The following is a 25,109-nucleotide window of genomic DNA, read 5'->3' as shown; positions in this document are numbered from 1 at the left end:
GCTAATTTGTTGCCTGCTGTGACCCCCCCCCCCCCCCCCCCCCCCCTCGTGACATCACAAAGGACAACAAGTGTGAACAGCCTGTTTAGGCATGTTGATCTGAAGACCTCAAACCCAGGGCCAGACCCGAGGAGCGCCCATGTCATTTCCCTCAGCGTCTAAATAACGTGTCAAGACTGAACAGATCCATACAAACACCAGGTAAAAACCCATTTTCCATAGCATGTCCCCTTTAAGTGCTATGACCTCACAGACCATGCGGGTTGAAAGACTGGCACTGGTGACAGAAAACAACAGTGCCAGTGTTTTCACTTAGCACTGCAACGCGACCTAATTACACCTACATACACAACGCCATGCGCAATATTTCCAAATGTCAAACATTTCTGTGTTTTGATAAAAAAAAACACAGCTCTCTCTGTGTGTGTATGTGTGTGTATGCGTTCCAGAGTGAGAAGAATGCAGTCCTTGAGGTAAATCATTAGCCTGCTATGAGTCAGCCCAGTGCTTACTTTAGAACCTTAACCCCTGTTGTTGGTGCCTGACACCCCACACACACACACACACACACACACACACACACACACACACACACACACACACACACACACACACACACACACACACACACACACACACACACACACACACACACACACACACACACACACACACACACACACACACACACACACACACACACACACACACACACACACACACACACACACACACACACACACACACAAGGTCGGGGGCTGGGGGCAGGGTGAACAGGTGGTCTCACTCTGCAGGTGCTTTGGTTATTTTCACAGCCAAGTTGTAGGGCAACAAACACACCCTGCCTGTCGGCCACCTGCCCCCGGCCCCCGGCCACCTGCCGTGACGGGTGTGGAGGTTGGAGAACTGGGTCCTTTACACACAAACATCTCCATTAGATTTATATCTGTCGCTGGCGGGGAAACAAGAAGCACCAAATCCTCATTAAATGGGTTCTATTTGAGTTTCATAGGCTCTTAATTGGGTCATGGAACATACGCACCATAATGTTGTGCTCCTTATTGCAATATGGCTCATGCTTCTTATGGAGCAAAATAATAAATAAAACAAATAATAATAACAACGAACTGAAAACACTCTCCGATTATGCATTATAGCAGCCTCTATACCTCTCTGTTTCAGTCCTGTTCTCATTCTACTAGCTTCTATACCTCTCTGTTTCAGTCCTGTTCTCATTCTAGCAGCCTCTATACCTCTCTGTTTCAGTCCTGTTCTCATTCTACTAGCTTCTATACCTCTCTGTTTCAGTCCTGTTCTCATTCTAGTAGCTTCTATACCTCTCTGTTTCAGTCCTGTTCTCATTCTAGCAGCCTCTATACCTCTCTGTTTCAGTCCTGTTCTCATTCTACTAGCTTCTATACCTCTCTGTTTCAGTCCTGTTCTCATTCTAGTAGCTTCTATACCTCTCTGTTTCAGTCCTGTTCTCATTCTAGCAGCCTCTATACCTCTCTGTTTCAGTCCTGTTCTCATTCTAGTAGCTTCTATACCTCTCTGTTTCAGTCCTGTTCTCATTCTACTAGCTTCTATACCTCTCTGTTTCAGTCCTGTTCTCATTCTAGTAGCTTCTATACCTCTCTGTTTCAGTCCTGTTCTCATTCTAGTAGCTTCTATACCTCTCTGTTTCAGTCCTGTTCTCATTCTAGTAGCTTCTTTACCTCTCTGTTTCAGTCCTGTTCTCATTCTAGTAGCTTCTATACCTCTCTGTTTCAGTCCTGTTCTCATTCTAGCAGCCTCTATACCTCTCTGTTTCAGTCCTGTTCTCATTCTAGTAGCTTCTTTACCTCTCTGTTTCAGTCCTGTTGTCATTCTAGTAGCTTCTTTACCTCTCTGTTTCAGTCCTGTTGTCATTCTACTAGCTTCTATACCTCTCTGTTTCAGTCCTGTTCTCATTCTAGTAGCTTCTATACCTCTCTGTTTCAGTCCTGTTCTCATTCTAGCAGCCTCTATACCTCTCTGTTTCAGTCCTGTTCTCATTCTAGTAGCTTCTATACCTCTCTGTTTCAGTCCTGTTCTCATTCTAGTAGCTTCTTTACCTCTCTGTTTCAGTCCTGTTCTCATTCTAGTAGCTTCTTTACCTCTCTGTTTCAGTCCTGTTCTCATTCTAGTAGCTTCTTTACCTCTCTGTTTCAGTCCTGTTCTCATTCTAGTAGCTTCTTTACCTCTCTGTTTCAGTCCTGTTCTCATTCTAGTAGCTTCTATACCTCTCTGTTTCAGTCCTGTTCTCATTCTAGCAGCCTCTATACCTCTCTGTTTCAGTCCTGTTCTCATTCTAGTAGCTTCTATACCTCTCTGTTTCAGTCCTGTTCTCATTCTACTAGCTTCTATACCTCTCTGTTTCAGTCCTGTTCTCATTCTAGTAGCTTCTATACCTCTCTGTTTCAGTCCTGTTCTCATTCTAGTAGCTTCTATACCTCTCTGTTTCAGTCCTGTTCTCATTCTAGTAGCTTCTTTACCTCTCTGTTTCAGTCCTGTTCTCATTCTAGTAGCTTCTATACCTCTCTGTTTCAGTCCTGTTCTCATTCTAGCAGCCTCTATACCTCTCTGTTTCAGTCCTGTTCTCATTCTAGTAGCTTCTTTACCTCTCTGTTTCAGTCCTGTTGTCATTCTAGTAGCTTCTTTACCTCTCTGTTTCAGTCCTGTTGTCATTCTACTAGCTTCTATACCTCTCTGTTTCAGTCCTGTTCTCATTCTAGTAGCTTCTATACCTCTCTGTTTCAGTCCTGTTCTCATTCTAGCAGCCTCTATACCTCTCTGTTTCAGTCCTGTTCTCATTCTAGTAGCTTCTATACCTCTCTGTTTCAGTCCTGTTCTCATTCTAGTAGCTTCTTTACCTCTCTGTTTCAGTCCTGTTCTCATTCTAGTAGCTTCTTTACCTCTCTGTTTCAGTCCTGTTCTCATTCTAGTAGCTTCTTTACCTCTCTGTTTCAGTCCTGTTCTCATTCTAGTAGCTTCTTTACCTCTCTGTTTCAGTCCTGTTCTCATTCTAGTAGCTTCTATACCTCTCTGTTTCAGTCCTGTTCTCATTCTAGCAGCCTCTATACCTCTCTGTTTCAGTCCTGTTCTCATTCTAGTAGCTTCTATACCTCTCTGTTTCAGTCCTGTTCTCATTCTAGTAGCTTCTTTACCTCTCTGTTTCAGTCCTGTTCTCATTCTAGTAGCTTCTTTACCTCTCTGTTTCAGTCCTGTTCTCATTCTAGTAGCTTCTTTACCTCTCTGTTTCAGTCCTGTTCTCATTCTAGTATCTTCTTTACCTCTCTGTTTCAGTCCTGTTCTCATTCTAGTAGCTTCTTTACCTCTCTGTTTCAGTCCTGTTTTCATTCTAGTAGCTTCTTTACCCCTCTGTTTCGGTCCTGTTCTCAACAGGCTGTTTCTGTACCTGGTCGTTGGTAGCCTCTATAGTGTATTTATATTGTGTTAAGAGTCTGTTTATAGCCTATATAGTGTATTTATATAGTGTTAAGAGTCTGTTGGTAGCCTATAGTGTATTTGTATTGTGTTAAGAGTCTGTTGGTAGCCTCTATAGTGTATTTGTATTGTGTTAAGAGTCTGTTGGTAGCCTCTATAGTGTATTTATATTGTGTTAAGAGTCTGTTGGCAGCCTCTATAGTGTATTTATATTGTGTTAAGAGTCTGTTGGCAGCCTCTATAGTGTATTTATATTGTGTTAAGAGTCTGTTGGCAGCCTCTATAGTGTATTTATATTGTGTGCCTCACTCTCATGGTTAGCAGGGCTGTTAACCCTCTCCTTGCTTCCATGCAGGGTGCTGCTGGATGGCGGTAACAAATGGCAACAACTAATCTGACACTGTATTATTCTTGAAAATTCTACATAGGGGCTTTAATAAGTACTGCAGGCATTCAAGTAAAAACCAGTACTGTAATATTAACCAAATTATTACAAAGTGTCAATAATTTACAATATCTAATTTTTTTTTTACCATTCCAAAATGGATATATAGCATATTGGAGATGAAACCCTTCATTTTGTCTCTTCAAAGTGGAACGTGTCTACGTCCCAAATGTGCCACCGAACACTACAAGGAACACAATGCAATGGGGCAAGGCTCTACCTTTGACCTCTAGTCCAAACAAAGCCACAGGTCACTCCTCTTGTCAGTACTGCAGTCAGGGTTTCACCCAGAGTACAAAAGGGGGCTTGTTCTCTCCCGTTCCTCCTGCACCACCCACTTCCCCCACCCTCGCACTGCAAAAAAACAACCATGGAAGCTCAGCGAGGACATTTTAACCTGTCGCTTGACTCACCGAACGCATTTCAAGATATTTCTATGTGAAATCATCTCACAGCACTGGTGGCTAATTGCACTGGTGTCAATGTAACTTCCTGACATTATACTGTATCTTGAAATACAAATAAAAGGAGAAACTGTTTCAAAGTGCTTCAGTATATTGTTCCACTGTTTCAAAGTGCTTCAGTGTATTGTTCCAATGTTTCAAAGTGCTTCAGTGTATTGTTCCACTGTTTCAAAGTGCTTCAGTGTATTGTTCCAATGTTTCAAAGTGCTTCAGTGTATTGTTCCACTGTTTCAAAGTGCTTCAGTGTATTGTTCCAATGTTTCAAAGTGCTTCAGTGTATTGTTCCAATGTTTCAAAGTGCTTCAGTGTATTGTTCCAATGTTTAAAAGTGCTTCAGTGTATTGTTCCACTGTTTCAAAGTGCTTCAGTGTATTGTTCCAATGTTTAAAAGTGCTTCAGTGTATTGTTCCACTGTTTCAAAGTGCTTCAGTGTATTGTTCCAATGTTTCAAAGTGCTTCAGTGTATTTGTAACTGAGGGGTACAATTCCCTGACTGTATTGTTAGATATGATACTTACTACCACTACCTCTTGTACTTTAGACTCTGGCCACCCAGTACTAGGTATAAATAATTATGATAAACACTCCCACCTGATGAAACGGATCCAACACAAATGTACCAAGTCGAAAGTCTGCGTTTAATAATAATACATAGCAAAAGGTATGTACAACGATCACTTAATTACATTTATGATTTGAAATAGTATGCACTTTTATGGCAAATGAGTATTCGTAGGTAGATCAATATCGAATGTCCAATCTCTGATTGCGCAGGAAGCAAATATACAACCTGGAATATTTAGGGAACAATAGCAATGATACTTGAATGATTATATAGCTGGATACACTAGGGGAAGGTTCCGACTGCTTGTAGGACAGCTGGAGGGGGGGGGGGTAGAGTCTGGCTGTATCCCGTCTGGCCGAGGGTATCCTGGGAGAGCCCACAGTCGTGCGACCCGGTGCCCAGCGATCCTCGATCCACAGATGAAAGCAGTTGGACTCTCTGTGGCCGGCGTCCTCCGGTCCACGATGGAGAGACGTGAGGCGACCTCGTCGTGTAGAGCGTCTTCTCACCTGTCGTCCTCTCCGGGGGGGGGGGTATTTCCAACACACCGCAGTGTTGGCCTTTATCCATAGAATAATCAAAGTACTCAAAGCATAATCCAAGCCGGGGAAGGCTAGCCGTCGTCGGTAGAATAATCCAATATACAGGTCCACTCGCTCTTTGGCCTGGAGCTCCTCGGGTGCAGCTTCACGTGGGGTCAACCACCCTGGATAAGCGTCCAGCTGATGCCCGAAACGATGGGGGTGCTGATTACTATAGAACTCTTACCGCACGAGGCACTACATATGAATAGACTATTATTAGCTTAATAGAATACGTCCAACTCGACGATATAGTGCCAAATATGACTATTCAAATATTAATATACACGATGTCTCAATGCCGATACTGGGCCGAATTGGCCTTACTGCCCACACGTGGTTCGCGGGGAGGCTTTTGCGTCTGTCACTCTGTTGGAGGGTAAGGAACTGGACTAAAAGAAAGCTCTACTTTAATAGCGCAGTATATATACGCACTATGAACAAATAGTACCATTAGTGGTGCGGTAGACATATTCCTACGCGGAACTAGGACTTGTCCATACATGTTGAGCGGTACGATTGAACCTGGTCTGAGGGGTATGGCGACCTGGCACCAAGGTCTCGTCCAATGGTAGAATGGAGACTATTATGGGATGTTCAGTAGACTAGAAGGGATATTCAATGCATATTGTACAAGGAATATACAAGGGATATCAGGGGATATACAAATACAATTAAATATATATATATAAATAAATATATATATTCTGTTTAATCTGATCCTTCAGAACAGCCGCCCCCTAATTGGTCCCAACCCAATTAGTTAAGCAGAGACAGATTAACCGCACTGTCTACCACTCAAGGGTTCGCTGTAAGGGTCAGTCAACTCACAAAGTCATAGGGTCATGGTCATCATCGATTGTGTCTGGGAGTCGGGGCAGTTCTATGAGCCTCGCCACAGGACGGGTGTAAATGCGCCCCTGGACGAGTACTTCAGCTGCTCGGACCTTGCCATCGGCACCGGTGATCACTTTGCTTACGCGGCCAGCCGGCCACATAGCTCTGGGTAGTGACTGGTCAATAATCATGACGACTGTTCCTTCCGTCAAATTGTCTCTCTCTTTTACCCACTTCTGGCAGGTCTGTAGAGACGGTAGGTAGTGCAGTAGGAAACTGCTCCAAAACTTGTCGGCTAATACTTGGCTGTACCTCCACATTCGTCGGCCGTTCGCTTCTTCAGGCCGGTACATTGTCTGGGGTAACGCGGGATCTAGCCGCCCCATCAGGAGGGTGTTGGGGGTGACTGGGTCGACATCTGCTACATCACTGGAGACGTAACCGAGGGGCTTTGAGTTCAATACTCCCTCAATCTCCGTGAGGACTGTCATTAGGACTTCTTCCGCCACAGTCTGGGCCCCAAGTACTGCGTACAGGGCTGTCTTTATAGAACGTACTTCTCGTTCCCAAGTTCCACCGAAGTGGGGTGCGTTTGGGGGGTTGAATTGGAAGTCAATCTGGGCTGGAGCGAGGTGGGTCTTAAGTTCTGGGCCCATAGCTTGGAAGCTCTCCCTCAGCTCTCTTTCTCCGCCTTTGAAGTTTGTCCCGTGATCGGACAATAATGTAGACGGTTTTCCTTTCCGTGATGTGAATCTTCGGAAGGCCATAAGGAATGAGTCTGCGCTCATGGTCGGAAGGAGCTCGATATGTATCGCTCTGGTGGTCATGCATTTGAATACAATACCCCACCGCTTCTCGGTGCCTCTTCCTTTCTTTATGTGCAGCGGGCCAAAACAGTCCATGCCTGTTGAGTGGAATGGCTTGTCGCCGAGTCGGAGGCAACATGGAGGTAGGTCAGCCATCCGTGGTATGCTGGGCTGCGCGCGCCACTTTCGGCAGTCTAGACAGGTTCGCTGGAAGCGTCGCACCGCCTCTCTTCCTTGAAGTATCCAGTAACGACGTCTGATTTCCGCGAAGACTCTCTCTGCTCCTGCGTGGTGTACATCCTCGTCGTATTTCTTTATAATCAGCTCTGTGACCTTGTGTCGGCTGTTCAATACGATCGGGTACTTAATGTCATCCGGTAAATTGGGGGCTCTCCGCAGGCGACCACCCACTCTGATGAGGGTATGTGTGTCACTCTCGGGGGCCAGATGAATCAATCTGCTGTCTGATGGGACGGGCTTTCCTCCCTGTAGACAGTCTAGTTCATCGGGGAACGAGTCTCTCTCGGCTCGTTGCAGTAGAAGCAGTTCTGCTTCCTCGTAGTCAGCTGCTGACATATCAGCGGGGGACTTAATCTCTGGGTGGTGCCGCAGGAATGTCCGTTGCTGCGCACTCTCTATGGTAATGCAATCGTCTATGTTGGGGTCTGCGGAGACAACAGTGCTCAATCCACAGAACATGGGTTTCTTATTCTCAGCCTCCTCGTCACTTGCTTCCCTCGGGGTGGGCGTGGGCCAATCTCCTTCCGGGAGCTTGAGGAATGCTGGTCCGTCACTGTAGATGTTATGACGGGTTAAGTCATCTAGGGACATTCCCCGGGTGATGACGTCAGCTGGGTTGTGTCTTGTATCAACATAGCGCCAGTTTGCTTCTCCGGTTAACTCTCCGGTTAACTCTTGAATCTCAGTGACTCTGACTCCCACGAAGACTTTGTATTTGCATGAATCCGATTTGATCCAGGCGAGTACTGTCGTGGAATCTGACCACAGGATTGTTCTATGCACCGGAATGGTGAGCTCACGTTGGATGAGCGTGGCTAGATGCGCTCCTGCGAGGGCTGCGCAGAGCTCTAGACGTGGGATAGACTGTTGCTTGCGTGGGGCTATTCTCGAGCGGGCGAGGATAAATGCTGTGTAGATCTCTCCCCCCTCTTCTTGGGCCCGCAAGTAGGCTACTGATCCGTAGGCGACCTCGGAGGCGTCACTGAAGACGTGTAGATCCATTTTACATGTCTCTGGCCTCACCGTGGGTGGGAAGTAGCTTCGGCGTATATTAACGCCTGGGAGTGAGTGGAGTTCCATCTCCCACTCTCTCCAGGTGGATGCAAGGTGTGCGGGAATGGGGTCGTCCCAGCCCTGGTCCTTGTCCCACAATGCTCGTACAATCATCTTTGCCCTGGTGGTGTACGGTAGTATACATCCTAACGGGTCATATTGTCGGGCGAGTGTTCTGTACACACTCCGTCTGGTGGTCGGTATTGCCGTCGACCTTCCCTGCTCCGTGGTCAGGGGTTTGTGTCTATAGTGGAGCGAATCTGTTTTGAAGCGCCACACTAGTCCTAGTGTCATCTCTTGGGCTTCTCCTGGGATTGTGGCCATCCAGGTCTCGCTGCTCGCTGCCTTGTCCTCGGAGGAGAGGCTGCGCAGTACGTGCGGATCGCTGCTGGCCCACTGCCTGAGATCAAAGCCGCCTTTGATCAGAGAGGCGCGGAGTTTATGTAGGAGAGCCTCGGCTTCTTCCTGGGTCGAAACGCTTTGTAGACAGTTATCTACGTAGAAGCTGTTCTTCACACTGTGTCGGACCTCTTCGTCCGCTGCTGGGTCCTCTGCGACATGTCTCTGTAGTGCAGATGTAGCACAGCATGGGCTGCATGTAGTTCCGAAAGGGAGGACTTCCCATTGGTAGATGGCTGGGTGCTCATCTCCTGGCCTCTCTCTCCATAGGAACCGCAACAGGGGCTTGTCCTCCTCTACTAATCTCACCTGCAGGAACATCCCTTTGATATCCCCGCTGATAGCCACCTTGTCCTGGCGGAAGCGGAGTAGTACGCCTAGTAGGGAGGGGCCGAGTGTAGGACCGGGCAATAGCTCTTTATTCAGATTTTGGGATCCGATCTGGTAGCTGCAGTTAAACACGATGCGGTCTTTGCCGTTGTGATGAACCTTGTGGTGGGGCACGTACCACGATTCAGTCGTCTGGTCGGCCTCTTTAATGTCAATCTTTGTGACGTGTCCCGCTGTGATGAGCTTCTCAATCTCAGCGCGGTATACACTTTCTTGGGCGGGGTCCTTGGCTAAGCGCCGCTCTGTGTTTAGTAGGTACCGCTCTGTGGCATCTTTCTTTGCGTGAAAGGTAGGCATCCCTTCCCGCCGCAGGAGTGGCGTGGCGTATCTCAACACGCCGCTGACTGGGACTCTCTTTGTTCCCGTCTCGAGGAGGTTAATGGCGTAGATGTCGTCTTTAGAGCGAATGTCTTTCTTTTCGTTCTTAAAGGGCATTTGTTCTAAGGTCCATAGCCTCTCTACATGCTGCAGGAGTGCGGTGTCTCCCTCTGTGACTCGGGAGTGGAGACAGCTAGTGGCTGTGGTTCGGTTGAGAGATTTGGCGAGTGGGCCTTGGAGAGTCCATCCTAGGCGGGTCTCGACTGCTGCAGGACAGCCTCTGGGTCCGGTATGAACCCGGTCTATCGGGACAATGAGGTCTGCATGGTCGGAGCCTATCAACAGTGTCGGGGTAGCACCGTCTATGAGTGGGATCGGTAGCTTGCGTAGATGTACATATTTCTCCATCAGCTTGGCTACGGGGTATGTGTACCGCGAGAGTCCTATTTCTTGGCTGGTGAAAGCGTCTGTAATCCTGTACCGTCGCTCGGGCTGGCCGCTTGCTGCGATAGAGAATGAGACATTCTCGCCCTTTATCGTTTTCAAATCTCTTCTTATTGTCCGAATTGTCATTTGGTTTTCGCTCCCCCGCAGCCCTAGCTGGGCCGCAGCGGACGCGAGCAGAAGGGTCTTCTCTGACCCGTCATCAAGGACGGCGTAAGTGTCCATGACTTTATTCTGGTAGCTCAATGTCACACGGACTACCTTTAAGAGCACTCTGGCTCCGCTGCTGCTGGCGGGGTCGATGTACATGACGCTTGCTTTGCTGCTTGATGGTGCGGGTGGAGGCCGCCGTCTGTTACTGTCGTGGAGTATGTCCAGATGGGCTCCATCGCACCGACTGCACTTTTTCTTTAAGCGGCATTCGGCTGCCATGTGTGATCGCGCACAGCGAAAACAGCGTCTGTTGGACTTTATCCATTGACTCGCTTCCTCCGCATTCATCTTGGGGAATGAGTCACATTGTGACAGCCAGTGTTCTTTCTCACAGTAGGGGCACACTATCTTCCACTTCTCCTTTCTTGAGGGGGTACTGTGGCTCCTACTGCTTGGCACTGACTCCGATTGGTGCATGACAGTCACCGATCTTCTTCCATCATTTAGTCTCCTGGTTCCTTCTCTGGAGCCAGGGGTGCTCCGTCCGAATGTATCTAGCCGTAAGCTGCTGACTTCTCTCGCCAGGAAGTCGGCTAGATCGAGGAGGTTCGGTTCGGGGCCATTAGGGTCTCGGTGGTCTCTCTGCCGCCTAAAGCGCTCCTGTCGGGCGGGCGGTAGCTTCTCCAAGATCCTCTCTACATTTGAGTTGGCGTATAGTTCATGCCTACCCTTTTCCCTCTGCGCTCCCAGCATCCCTACCAGGGACTGCACTCTGATGGACAGGTCGTCCAGTGCTCGATTGTCTGTTGCTGGGGGTAGGCGGTCGATGTGCCTGATCTCCTGGATCACGTAATCCCATATACGTCCATATCTCTGGTCCAACGCTACCAGCGCTGCGGTGTATGGGGTCGTGGAAGTGGCGTAGGCGAGCGCTATGTTGTGCGCGCGGGGTACCTTTAAATGCTTCAGTAGTATCGCGTATTTATGGCGTTCATCAATGACATCCACCAACATTGTCTCCAGACACATGCGGAGCTCCGTATACTGGGCCCGGTTCTCCTGGGTGAAGTCTGGTACCATAGGTGTGCCAATGTATGACGCGGATTGTTGATACATCGGCGAGCGTTGGGGGAGAGGCCTCCTAGGCGAGTCTCCTCCTGCTCCTTGGCGTGGGCTGGTACCGGCTGTGTACCATGGCCCGCTGGTCCAGGTGCTGTTCCTCGGTGCGGGTCGTGCGTCGTGCTCACCCGTGAATAGCGGCGGGGGTCTGTAGCGCAGCTCCGCGGGGGTATAGCCTGGGCTGTACTGGACCTCCTGGTCCGGTAGAGTACTGTGCTGTCGTCGGGCGTGGTTCTCCTCCTCTTCCTCTTCGTCTTCCGTTAGGTCATCCAGGGCTTGTAGTCTCTGATTTAGCCTCTCCGCAGTGTATGCTGCTCCTTCCCGGTGGCTGGGTCTCGCTTGGACCGGTTGGGGAAGGGGGTCTGCGGGGGGTATAAACCTCGTCTGTTGGTCAAGTTCAGGGTCGCTTACTCGGCTAGGGGATGCCGCCCTGGAGTGATGTCTAGACGAGTTCCTGGAGCCTCTGGTGGAGGGAGGGGGTGTTGTCCTTCTGATCAGCTGTTCTATTAGTTGCGCTTGTGCTCTGTCGCGCTCGGCTTCGCGCTTGGTGAGATCCGATTCTCTCTGGGCACCGGTGGCGGCGCGCTGGGCGTCGGCCCGGTCTCTTGCCATATTCTCTTCCATCTGAATGCGTCTTATTTCCAGGCGTATGTGCTCTTCTTCGCTCCGTTGCTGTATCTGCAATCGATCGCGTTCACCCTGGAGTCTATCGCGTTCAGTAGAGGCTTTCAGGCTGACGAGGAATGCCTGCTGTAGTGTCCTCTCTGCCTCGCTGGGAGAAGACGGTTGTATAGGGGAGCCGTCCCTTGGGGTACTCCGTGCGGAGTCTTGGAGCTCTATCTCCACGGTGCTCTCCTCATCTTCTTCCGTGCCGAGTTGTCTCTCGGTAGTGTTGTCTTCCTCCCGGGACTCGTCGGGGACTACTTCTTCGGTATTGGCGGGGTGTAAAGTCATGTCTGGTTCCCCCTGGTCCCCACCGTGAGCTGGGTCAGTTACGTTAGAACCCATAGGGGCCTCTATGGTCGGGGTAGCCTGGTTGTTAGGGTTAGACATAATTTTACTTTCTAGTTTTACCGCGTTTACTGTTGGTAGAAGACTAGGTTGTTGACTGACAGCGTAAGCCTCTAGGTACTGAGGGAGCTGTCGTTTGCGCCGCGGGCGTTGTTGGTTAGGAGGATCGTTTCGTGGAGTGTTCATCATAGGCCATTTTAATATTAATAACACTATATTAATATTACACTGATTACCATCCGGCTCGAAGGACCAATTGTAACTGAGGTGTACAATTCCCTGACTGTATTGTTAGATATGATACTTACTACCACTACCTCTTGTACTTTAGACTCTGGCCACCCAGTACTAGGTATAAATAATTATGATAAACACTCCCACCTGATGAAACGGATCCAACACAAATGTACCAAGTCGAAAGTCTGCGTTTAATAATAATACATAGCAAAAGGTATGTACAACGATCACTTAATTACATTTATGATTTGAAATAGTATGCACTTTTATGGCAAATGAGTATTCGTAGGTAGATCAATATCGAATGTCCAATCTCTGATTGCGCAGGAAGCAAATATACAACCTGGAATATTTAGGGAACAATAGCAATGATACTTGAATGATTATATAGCTGGATACACTAGGGGAAGGTTCCGACTGCTTGTAGGACAGCTGGAGGGGGGGGGGGTAGAGTCTGGCTGTATCCCGTCTGGCCGAGGGTATCCTGGGAGAGCCCACAGTCGTGCGACCCGGTGCCCAGCGATCCTCGATCCACAGATGAAAGCAGTTGGACTCTCTGTGGCCGGCGTCCTCCGGTCCACGATGGAGAGACGTGAGGCGACCTCGTCGTGTAGAGCGTCTTCTCACCTGTCGTCCTCTCCGGGGGGGGTATTTCCAACACACCGCAGTGTTGGCCTTTATCCATAGAATAATCAAAGTACTCAAAGCATAATCCAAGCCGGGGAAGGCTAGCCGTCGTCGGTAGAATAATCCAATATACAGGTCCACTCGCTCTTTGGCCTGGAGCTCCTCGGGTGCAGCTTCACGTGGGGTCAACCACCCTGGATAAGCGTCCAGCTGATGCCCGAAACGATGGGGGTGCTGATTACTATAGAACTCTTACCGCACGAGGCACTACATATGAATAGACTATTATTAGCTTAATAGAATACGTCCAACTCGACGATATAGTGCCAAATATGACTATTCAAATATTAATATACACGATGTCTCAATGCCGATACTGGGCCGAATTGGCCTTACTGCCCACACGTGGTTCGCGGGGAGGCTTTTGCGTCTGTCACTCTGTTGGAGGGTAAGGAACTGGACTAAAAGAAAGCTCTACTTTAATAGCGCAGTATATATACGCACTATGAACAAATAGTACCATTAGTGGTGCGGTAGACATATTCCTACGCGGAACTAGGACTTGTCCATACATGTTGAGCGGTACGATTGAACCTGGTCTGAGGGGTATGGCGACCTGGCACCAAGGTCTCGTCCAATGGTAGAATGGAGACTATTATGGGATGTTCAGTAGACTAGAAGGGATATTCAATGCATATTGTACAAGGAATATACAAGGGATATCAGGGGATATACAAATACAATTAAATATATATAAATAAATATATATATTCGGTTTAATCTGATCCTTCAGAACAGTATTGTTCCACTGTTTCAAAGTGCTTCAGTGTATTGTTCCAATGTTTCAAAGTGCTTCAGTGTATTGTTCCAATGTTTCAAAGTGCTTCAGTGTATTGTTCCACTGTTTCAAAGTGCTTCAGTGTATTGTTCCACTGTTTCAAAGTGCTTCAGTGTATTGTTCCAATGTTTCAAAGTGCTTCAGTGTATTGTTACACTGTTTCAAAGTGCTAAGTGTATTGTTACACTGTTTCAAAGTGCTAAGTGTATTGTTACACTGTTTCAAAGTGCTTCAGTGTATTGTTCCAATGTTTCAAAGTGCTAAGTGTATTGTTCCAATGTTTCAAAGTGCTTCAGTGTATTGTTCCAATGTGAGTGGTGGTGTAAGATACCTTCTGTCCTTCTGGAGAAACCCCATGAGTCTAAATACAATATGAAATGACTTGCTTGGCTTTACATTGTTTGCAGGACATGCAGGTCCCCCAGCCCCCCCCCCCCCCCCACCCCCAGAGCAGAGGAGGAACAGAGGGAGTGGGCGTGTGAGGTGGCCCTGCCCAACGCCTCGGCGACTTCCTCTTTCCGCCCGAAAAATTTACAAATCCAGTCTCTTTCCCCCGGCATCCGGTCTCTCGAACACCCCATGTGAGAACCCGCTGAAAACTGACCGCAGACCACCGCGCCCCATTTGCTGTCCCGACCCACGGTTATAAGGAATGCCGCTTGCGTTGCATGCCGGTGCACTGCCACCCCACACAGGGCCGCCCTGGCCCCGCCTGCTAGCCCTGGGCGGCCCAGAGTTCAGCTAATCCCCCATGCGTGAGCCAAATACCATCTGTGTTTGTTCGGCAACAAAGGGGGCACTTGTTAATGACTTTCCATGTCTTCACTGGGGGAAGGCTGCAGCAGTGCACAGACAAGGGGGGGGGGGGTTGTAGGAGTGGAGGAGGACTGAACTACTGGCTGCTGTTGGAACTTTTCAGGGATTCAGTGTTGGGCAGTAATGTGTTACTGTAGTTTCCTTTACTTCCCCAGTAATGATAAAAGTAAGGCTTTACTATTTCAAAAATAGTAATTAATTATATTACAGTTACTAATCCAAGTAATGCTGCGTTACATCGTTGTCAGAATGCAATGTGTTCCTCCTATAATGTTAGATTGCGTTCCGCGGCCCCAAGGTAGATGACGTGACCAGCAGGTCAGAGCGAGGTCACGTCGGCTACTAGCTGAGAAGCAGCATGAAGAGAGGTTGATGTTACTCTTGCAATTTGATGAAGCGTCCGACATGGCAGCACAACAATGTGAAACTTGATACGTAAAAAAATTCCGCTGACAGGGAAGCCTCTACCAGTGCCAGTGATGGATGTAAACAAAACAACAGAAACTCGATCTAAGATCAGGGCTAAAAGAAGGTCTGAAGAAGCTTGTTGCTGGGTATATCGTAGAGGAAATGTTACCCATTTCCACGGTTGACTCGCCCTCATCTCGCATCATAGAGAAAATACGCACAAAGAACAATGTCAAGCTGCCAACAGAGAAAGACGTTTGCTGGCTACCTTGAGAGACCTGCACGGACAACAACGTCCGTATGACGTATATCTAGGGCTGACCTTCGATTTCTTTTTTGGAATTCGAAGCTTCGGGGCCAAGATTCGATTTTAATTCGAAGCTTCGAGATTAAAAAAAATAATAATTATTATTATTTTGAATATATATATATATATATTTGTTTTTATGTTGTGGGACTTGTACAGCACTTTGTTCAACTTTGTCAGTGCTGTAAATAACAAACAGCATTGCTTGTTGTAGTTAACAAAGAGAGGCAGAGTTGATTTTGCAATAATTCCTTTTTTTTCATATTTTGTTGTTGTTGTAATAATCAAATTTTATTTTCATATTCGAATCCCATGCCCATCGAACAAAGCTTCGAAGCTTCGAAGTATTTAAGACAGCCCTACGTATATCATGCCAGTTAGAGTACCTTGTGTAAACTGCACCTGTGTATACTATTTACTTTACTTATATATACTCGTAGTATGTATTCAGATTATAATTCTTATTGCCCATATAGTTATAACATAGCTGATAGGGCATACTATATATATATATTGTATAGAGCACACCCCAACTCCCCTCTGTCTGCCTACAGTAGCTAAGCTAACCCTGCCCCACCCCACCACACCCCATTTTCCTGATCAGTCCTCCGTACCCCCACCTCCCGCACCTCCTCCCCCTCCCTCCCTCCCTCCCTCACCCACCCACTCGACCCATCTGCAACACCCACTCGCTTGGCAGAGCAGATTTAGACAGCAAGCAAAAACCAACAAATCCACGCCGGTGCCGTCCCCTTTTTTCCGACCCGTTGGACTGTTAACTGTGTTCTTTGCCTTGCCATGCAAATGCAGGCGGATCAAAGCAGGCATGATAGGAGGACTCCTCTGCAGGGCCTCTCCCCAAAACCAACAGCAGCTCCCACAATGCAGAGGGGCTTCCATGGTCTTCCTCTTTATGCGGGAGAAAAAAATCATGACCAAGTAATTTTGTTACCCCCCCCCCCCGACACACACACACACACACACACACACACACGCACACTCCTGACCCCCACCCCTGGGTCTCTGTCACAAGCACTGGAATCATTACTCAATCCAAAGAGACGGCTGGTTTACAAAGTGGAAGAACCTCAGCCTTTACCTCCGGTGATTCACGCCGTTGCAAACAAAATAAAGATTTTTTTTTAAATATCACCACAAGACTACCACTCTAATTTGTGTCCCTACCGAATCAAACCTACGCCCGTGCTCGTACGAGAGTTATTTACTTCCACAAAATGTATTGCTAACCCTCTGTTATATTATATACAATATTTTTATCACATATGTCTTGCGCTGATCGTAGGGCTGGGCGATATGGCCTAAATATGATATCACGATATTTTCTGACCTTTCGGCGATACACGATACGCATCACGATGTTTTTCTTTTTTTCCCCAAACAATTCATTATGAGGCTTACCAAGACAGTATTTGAGTTTGCAAGCTAACATTAAAGACAAAATAAAATACCCATGCATTTAGCATTTTTATATTATATATTAGATTTAGATTATTGGATTATTAGATTATATATTGCATATATTTAGCAATGAGATATTATATGATTTAGATATGAAATATGATGAATTGAAAATGGGGGACCCTGATGTAAACAAGACGAAAGTATTTCGCTGGTCTGCATCCCCTTAACAATTGTATGTATTGAGCTGTACTGTACCCATTCTGCAATATGTTAATAAAGTTTTAAATCAATCAATAGGATTTTAGCATTTTTATGAAACTACTGTATATTTGTATGTCTCTAAATGTTTTGATGAATTGAAAATGGAGGACCCTTATGTAAAAAAGCCAAAAGTCTTTTTCTGGTCTTCATCCTCCAGTCAGTCCACTGTTGTTGTATTGAGCTGTACTGTATTGTACCCATTCTGCAATCGTTAATAACGTTCATTCATTCAATCATTCAGCCGGCAACAGTAATAATTTTGATTGACAGTCGAGTCTGCCAATTACGTCACACCGCTTGTACCCGCCCTGCTGTTCTTAGCACCAATCGGCAAGCAGCGCTATTCTTTTTTTACTTCCTGAATGCCCTCCTTGATTTTAACGAGAGCTCAGCTCAACGACAACAACAACAGCTCACCGCAGCCGACGAGTGATTACTAGCGCACCGCAGCATGACAACGAGGCATAATGATTTTACTGCAACAAATGTTATAATAAAAGCCTTTCCATACATCTGTCTGATTGAAAACTTTATTAACAGACCGCAGAATGGGCACGCACAACTCGGCACGGACTGAGATATGAACAGTAACGCTTGCTATCTATGTCGTCATCGGACGTTGCTATGTTTGGGTAAATACGCTGATGTGTAACTATATAACGTGTAACTATATAATGTTGATGCCACAAAACGAATGCCTTTGTTAATCATAAGTACTAACTAACTTTGATGCAGTAGTGTGTGTGTGGGAGCGGCGTTGTTCAAAAGTTTGAACGGGGTGGACCAGATTGACGCGACACAATCCTCTTGGGCAAAACATCACGATATCCACGATACGTTAAAAAAGTGTATCGTTAATGAACTGTACCCGATATTTATATAATATCGTCATATCGCCCAGCCCTAGCTGATCGTCACCTATACACCAGTATCTGTCCCAACAAAAAAAAGTTGTTTTGTAGGTATTCTTAATGGTATTTTAGAGTTTGTCCTTTCCTGGAAAACAATAAAAAAATTTGATGAGTCATCCTACACACAGGGGCGTATACAAATTTTGCGTCAATGCTTTTCATTGACATTTACAGCACATTGTAGCTTGCTAACATTGCGTAACGTTAGCGTGCTAGCTAATGGGTCGACCATAACACACATTCAGCACTATTGGTTACTGTAAACGCCAATCAATATCCGTGACAAGTCCCTCCCTAGCTTCCTGTTTTACAGGAAAGAAACACATAAATATGTGGAATCAAATAGCATTCTGCTAGCCATTTCATGGGGACTTTAACGTGTAATTTTATTCGATTAATTTGAAAATGTTAGTGTGTAAAAAAAAAAAAAAAATACTCAATTAATCGTGTTACACTTTTTGACCCTGTCCATGTTGACACCCAGCCACGGTGGTTAAATAAAAGCACTGCACTTTCTCTCTGTGCATGAGTCTCTCTCTCACTCTCTCGCTCTGTCATACTACTGTATTTGCAACAATACAAAATACAAATAAAAAAAGAGTACTCACTACGAAGCTACGAGAGTTGACAGTTGAAAAGGACTTCTTCGATGAATTGCCGGGTGCCATGGTGGACTAACCCCTAGTCAATAAGAACACTTTCACATGTGAAGGTAAAGAGAATCTAATCAAAGTGGCAGTGGTAGTGGGTACTTTGATTGTACTTCGTCAGTAAAAATGTCTATCAGAGCAGCACTAGTCTCTAGTATTGATGGTACGTTGACCTCCGCAGGCCTGCGGAAGAGCATGTCTCAACCCAGACCCGAGGCAGAGGAATGACCTGAATGTGCGGCCATGGCCTGGTCTGTGTGTGTGTGATGACTTCTTCCCCTCAAGCCCTGACCCATACCAGCATGTAAGCTAACTGCTGGAATGCTTTTACAACAAACAACAGGCACGCACACATGCACACATCGTCACAACACACACACCGACCTACAGTAGCAGTCTTTGCCTAAAATAAATTGGAATGTACTTCAAGTAATCCAGTGTAGAGTAGACTTGACATCATTCTGAGTTGTGCGTCGCACTGCATCACACGCGGTTCAGCAGCCCTGCTCTCTGAAGGCTGTTGAGTTGTTTATGAACTGCGTATCTCAATAGCCACGATGTCCATATCTTTACTAGAAATGTTCTGGCCCAGAACCAGACTCGCATTCAACATGTAAGGGATAATCAACAAGTACTGTAGGGTAGGTGTGTGTTAAACGGTTTTAAGGCACGTATGTGTTTAACACACACCTATAAATTGATTATTATGCTTATACCATGGTAATTTGCCAACAATATAAAATAAAAGCATTCGATAATTTTTGGGTGAAAGTTTTGCACTTGTCATTAGTGTGTTTTCCTTGTGCGCATGTGTGCGTGCCAGTTGTTAGTTTATCAAGGTGATAAGTCAGCTGTGCTTCATCACAGTTGATAACGAGTTGATAAGCTTTGACAGCTGTGCCTACGGTTACAGGTCGGGTAGGGGATGCATTTTGAATGGTGAACTTGAGCTGAACTACGCGTGCATTGAACGTTTATATATTTTTTAAATCAAGGTCTTTTTATTTCAAGTTTCCCAGATTATAACACAGGTCCAAAAAGAACCAACAGAAATAAATTAAATTCAGTCAAAACCCTCACCCCCCCCCCCCCCCCCCAATACCAGACATATAAACATTTTAAATAGCCAGACATTAGGAAAAAGAAAATAAATATTACAAATAAAAAAAATTATGACAAAAACTGGTTACATTGTCATGCTGTCAGCTTCCATGTCTTCCAAAAAAGTTAAGAAAGGTTGCCAAATATTATGGAATTTTCTCATACATCCTCTTGACAGTATACCTAATATTTTCCTATTTAATATGATACATGACTTCTCTGATCCAGTGACTGTATGTAGGTGGATTTGGGTCCTTCCATTTAAATAATATCAATATCCTGGCCAGGAGAGAGCAGAAGGCCAACATTCTAATTTCCCACCATCTAAGAGGGGTGTCCACTAGGGCCACCCCAAATAATGCAATAAATGGAGATGGCTTCACTGCCTTTCCAAATATCCTAAAGAAAGTCTCAAAGATTATTTGCCAGAAGGTATAAAGCTTTGGACATGTCCAAAACATGTTAAGCAGAGTGGCTGGAGCCTGTCTGCATTGATCACATGTAGGATCTATGTCGGCATATATCTTAGAGAGTCTGTCTTTAGACTAGTGCAGACAGTGTACAATCTTAAACTGGATAACAGCATGCCTAAGACAAATGGAAGAGGAGAAGATTCCCTGTATTATTTTGTTCGAAGTGTCTTCTGTAATTGGTTCTTCTAAGTCCGTTTCCCATTTATCCTTAAGAAGGCCTAGAGGTGTCAAATTGCTCATATTAAGTCGTTCGTAAATTATACTTATAGCCTGTTTCTGGCCCGATTTACAGTTAAAAATGTTGAGAAGCAAGAGGGCACAATGGGTAGCAATCTGAGTTCGAGGCTACAAAGTTCCGGAGCTGCAAATACTTATAAAAGTCTGACCTGGGAATATTGCATTTCTGCACCAACTGCTCAAAGGAGGCAACACTTTTGTCAATATAGAGATCAGACAGTGAGATCACACCTCTTCTAAACCAGGTATCAAAAGCCTTATCCATCATTGAGGGGATAAACATGCGATTCCTTTCAATTGGCGCAGCCCACGACAGACCCTTAAGGGAGAAGGATCTTCTAAATTGGTTCCACACTTTGATGACAACCGGGTTAGAAGTAAAGCTAGAAATAGGCTGTGTGAATGGAAGTTTAGCACACAATAAGGCTGCTAGAGAAGTGGACCCAACAGACTCCCCCTCCAGAATCATTCCTCACCCAGTATAGCAATGACCTTATGTTTGCTGCCCAATAATACCTGCGCCATCGCTCCCATTGTATGAGTGCTTTGTACCAGTTTTTTTTATCCAGGGTGGTTTTTTGTTTCAAATAAAAGATGATAACTGATTATTTAGTTTGAAAAAGAAAGATTTAGTTAGAAAGACTGGAAGACACTGGAATATACAAAAATGTAGGCAATACGTCTTTATCGTATTAATTCTTCCACCCAAGGAACAGCGGTTTTAACGCACACCTGCCGGCCAATCAGAGTGTTCACCCAGAGCATGGTATACTAGTAGTTTATAGTACATAAGCATTACTCAGTCCGTTATTATGATGTTAGCAGATAGAAATGACCAGTATAAGGCAAACCACTAGTGTATTCTTTGTCAATCATTCCCATGGTGACCCATATACTGTTATGTGTACCTTGACTGAAGTAAGCCAACTCAACCTGCTGTATGATTCTCTGCCTGATCTCCGATTGGTGTCTCTGCCTTCTTAGATTTCCAATTATGGCCGACACCTTTTCCACTGACCAGGTTTCCTCAGAGGAATCTATTGATAAGATCCTACCTCATCTTATCTTATCAACGCGCCAGTGGTTTGGCTAGTGATGCACTGATATTGGCAGACAGAATCTGTATCGTCTTCAACGCATGATGTTCTGATCTAGTTAGACGTCTTCAACGCATGGTGTTCTGATCTAGTTAGATGTCTTCTGGTCTAGTTAGATGTCTTCTGGTCTAGTTAGATGTCTTCAACGCATGGTGTTCTGATCTAGTTAGACGTCCTCAACGCATGGTGTTCTGATCTAGTTAGACGTCTTCAACGCATGGTGTTCTGATCTAGTTAGACGTCTTCAACGCATAATGTTCTAATCTAGTTAGATGTCTTCTGGTCTAGTTAGATGTCTTCTGGTCTAGTTAGATGTCTTCAACGCATGGTGTTCTGATCTAGTTAGACGTCCTCAACGCATGGTGTTCTGATCTAGTTAGACGTCTTCAACGCATGGTGTTCTGATCTAGTTAGACGTCTTCAACGCATGGTGTTCTGATCTAGCGCACCAAGTTCTCTTCTTCAAAGCACATCTGCAGAGTTGCGTGTCGCTTCACTGACACAACTAACAATTAACCCATTTAGATCTAAAACGCCTGCTAATAATGCATTATATAGCCTGTATATACACACAAATGTGTTTCTTGGTTTCAATTAAGGAACATCGATCCAACACAGAACATAGCCACAGGGAACATCGATCCAACACAGAACATAGCCACAGGGAACATCGATCCAACACAGAACATAGCCACAGGGAACATCGATCCAACACAGAACATAGCCACAGGGAACATCGATCCAACACAGAACATTGCCACAGGGAACATCGATCCAACACAGAACATAGCCACAGGGAACATCAATCCAACACAGACCCTGCAGGGTTGTGGTAATTTTCCCGTTCAATCAATTCAAAATGTAAACGAAAAATGTGGTTTATTTACAAATTATAGACTATAGAGCATTCTCAATGATTTGTGAAGAGGTTGGGGGGGACAACCATCTCATGCCAAAACCCAAACCTGACTTGCAGGGACATTGCATCCGTGTTTTATCGTCTCAGTTACCTGTGATGACATTGATGTCGGGGTAGGTGTTTTCACACAGCTTGACGGCGTAGCTGTCCCTCTCAAACGCCTCCCGCAGCTCCTTCTTCACAGCTGCTGATCCACACAGACGGTAGAGACCCACCACCTGGACACACACACATAAAGTAGGTCCAATAAACACACATTGCCTCCTAGCAATCTTCGGGAAACATTGTGCGTGACGTCAGCAGTGAAACCTGCCCAACCTGAAGCATTTAATTTACTTTTCTAGGGCTGCTCATTATTAACAATGCTCATTATTACTTCTAGGGCATAATCACAATTATCTTGATTGATATTAAAATCAGGATTATTAAACACGATTACTCAGTGATTTGAGAACATTATATAACAATGACAATTTGTTTACCGTTCTTCTCCACCAAAGGCTGCCTTTCTGTCATCTTCTACAAGTTACCAAAGACGTTTCAAAATAACTGGAGAGACGTGCCTCCCTCCTCCCTCTCAACACAAGCTGAATCTACTGTTTGGGCTTGAGGGGGGAGGGGCGGAGCACAGCGCACCGCTGTGAAAGAAGGGTGCACTGCATTTACAACACAAGACTAAATGAGAGCAACACGGCATGCGGCACAATAATAGTTTTTTCTCCATTACCTTATTTTCATGATCGGGGGAAGCCAAAATCAAAATTGAAATTGAAACTTGGTTAATCGCCCAGCCCTACTTTCTTCTATTAGACTACATGACTGGTTTGAAGGTGTGTGTGTTCCGGTTCCTGTAGATCCATATTTAAGTGTGCAGCTCAGAGATGAGAAAGTGTTTTTTTTAACTCGTGGACTAACTAATGGGCAATTCCATCTGTCCCTCCCAGACTCCCGACTACAAAGAGTTGAGATAACTGACCGTTTTGCCCCGTCTCCTTTGATTCTCCTTTGATTCCTGGACAATACAGTGGTTTGTTTGCAGTTTTTGTTAGTGTGCTTAACACCTTCGTTCTCAGTACTCTCTATGTACATACCGCCAGCTAATCTTAATATTCAAAGAGCACATGATGGCAGGAGTTCACCTTAACTAACATCAGTTCCCTTCCAACTCATTATTGCTCTTATCTTGTTCTCTCCGGCGTGATTAGCTGTATTGTGGACAATAACTGATATGTTCAGAAACCTGTGGTTTAAATTCAGCCATCTCTGTAGCTTTAGGAATGTTTCAGCATAACTCCATTATGCTGGAACTCCATTCCAACTCTGTTCCACTTTGACCGTCACATTTTGCTAGCTAGATCGCCAATGTTACTTTAGTGATACTCGCCCGTTGTAATATATGTTGTAATCTTTTTTTTTTACAATTCTGCATATCTCTTCAGCTTCTTTTGATGAGCACTTGAGCAGTATTGTGGTGATTTGTAGACTAGACAATAATCGTTGTCGATATGTTCACTAACTTGTGGTTTAAATAATGGCATTACATTTGGCAAATAACACATAATCACTTGTTAAGTACTTGAAAACCCAAAGACTTGCCTGTCTTGACTCAGGACTGGAGTGTCAAGACATGAGACTTACTTGTGACTTGCAATACTATGACTTGGTCACACCTCTGCATAGCTGGTAAAAAGTTAGCAACCCTGCCAGAAAAACCAGCATGACCAGCAGAATGCATGCTGGTTATACCAACAAAGACCAGCATAATGCATGCTGGTTATATCAACAAATACCTGCATAATGCATGCTGGGTATACCAACAAAGACCAGCCTAATGCATGCTGGTTATATCAACTGTTTGTGACATCAACAAAGACCAGCATAATGCATGATAACTTAATTGTACCCTAATCTCCTGTTGGCGGCTATAATGTCAGTGTTTCAAACACCTTCAAAAGGCAATATAGACTAGGGCTGGAGTTACACCTAGGGTGTTTTCGTTTCGTTTTTCAGATGAGTTTCGCTTTTCCAGGTGGCAACCTAGTGGCAGCAGAGTTAGACATTCGTTTTGCAATCTGAGCACCTTCGTTTTGCCTCCTGAGCACAGTGATGTAGTACAATGACAAAGCAGTAGATGGCAGTAGGTGGCGAACATGAAGGCAATTTTCAACCAATCAGAACTTGAATGTGCCAATACACTTCCTGCAAAGAAATGTCAACAAGCTGCATGCTAACGTGGATGGAATATGCCATTATAACAGTATAACATTGTGGCTAGAAGCTAACGTTAGCTCACGCTAGTTAGCCAGCACCAAACTGATGATATCGGGAGCTATCAGTAGCTAGATAACATTAGAGACAACGCTGTGTGTATTAAACAAAGGTGAATAGATGGCTGGGCCATTTGTTTAATGCTTGTTAAAGATTGAAAGAGGAGCTCTGAGCTAACAGGGTCTGATAGCTAACGTTAGCCAGCTGCTCATGCAATCGGTAATTGCTAGCAGAATGAATGGATGTA

At 45.5% G+C, this 25,109-nt stretch overlaps 1 protein-coding gene across 1 annotated transcript in view; it reads right to left on the bottom strand.

Annotated features, from left to right (window-relative positions):
* Window positions 1-25,109, bottom strand: part of syde2 (synapse defective 1, Rho GTPase, homolog 2 (C. elegans)) — a 136,177-nt gene that overhangs the window by 17,404 nt on the left and 93,664 nt on the right. The window contains 1 exon segment of the mRNA XM_084310992.1: window positions 22,686-22,812. Within this exon segment, the coding sequence (XP_084167118.1) occupies window positions 22,686-22,812 (127 nt within the window).

This window comes from Notolepis coatsorum (assembly GCF_963971535.1).
Source record: "Notolepis coatsorum genome assembly, chromosome: 3".
Lineage (NCBI taxonomy): Eukaryota > Metazoa > Chordata > Actinopteri > Aulopiformes > Paralepididae > Notolepis > Notolepis coatsorum.
This window is presented reverse-complemented; position numbering and strand designations above follow the sequence as displayed.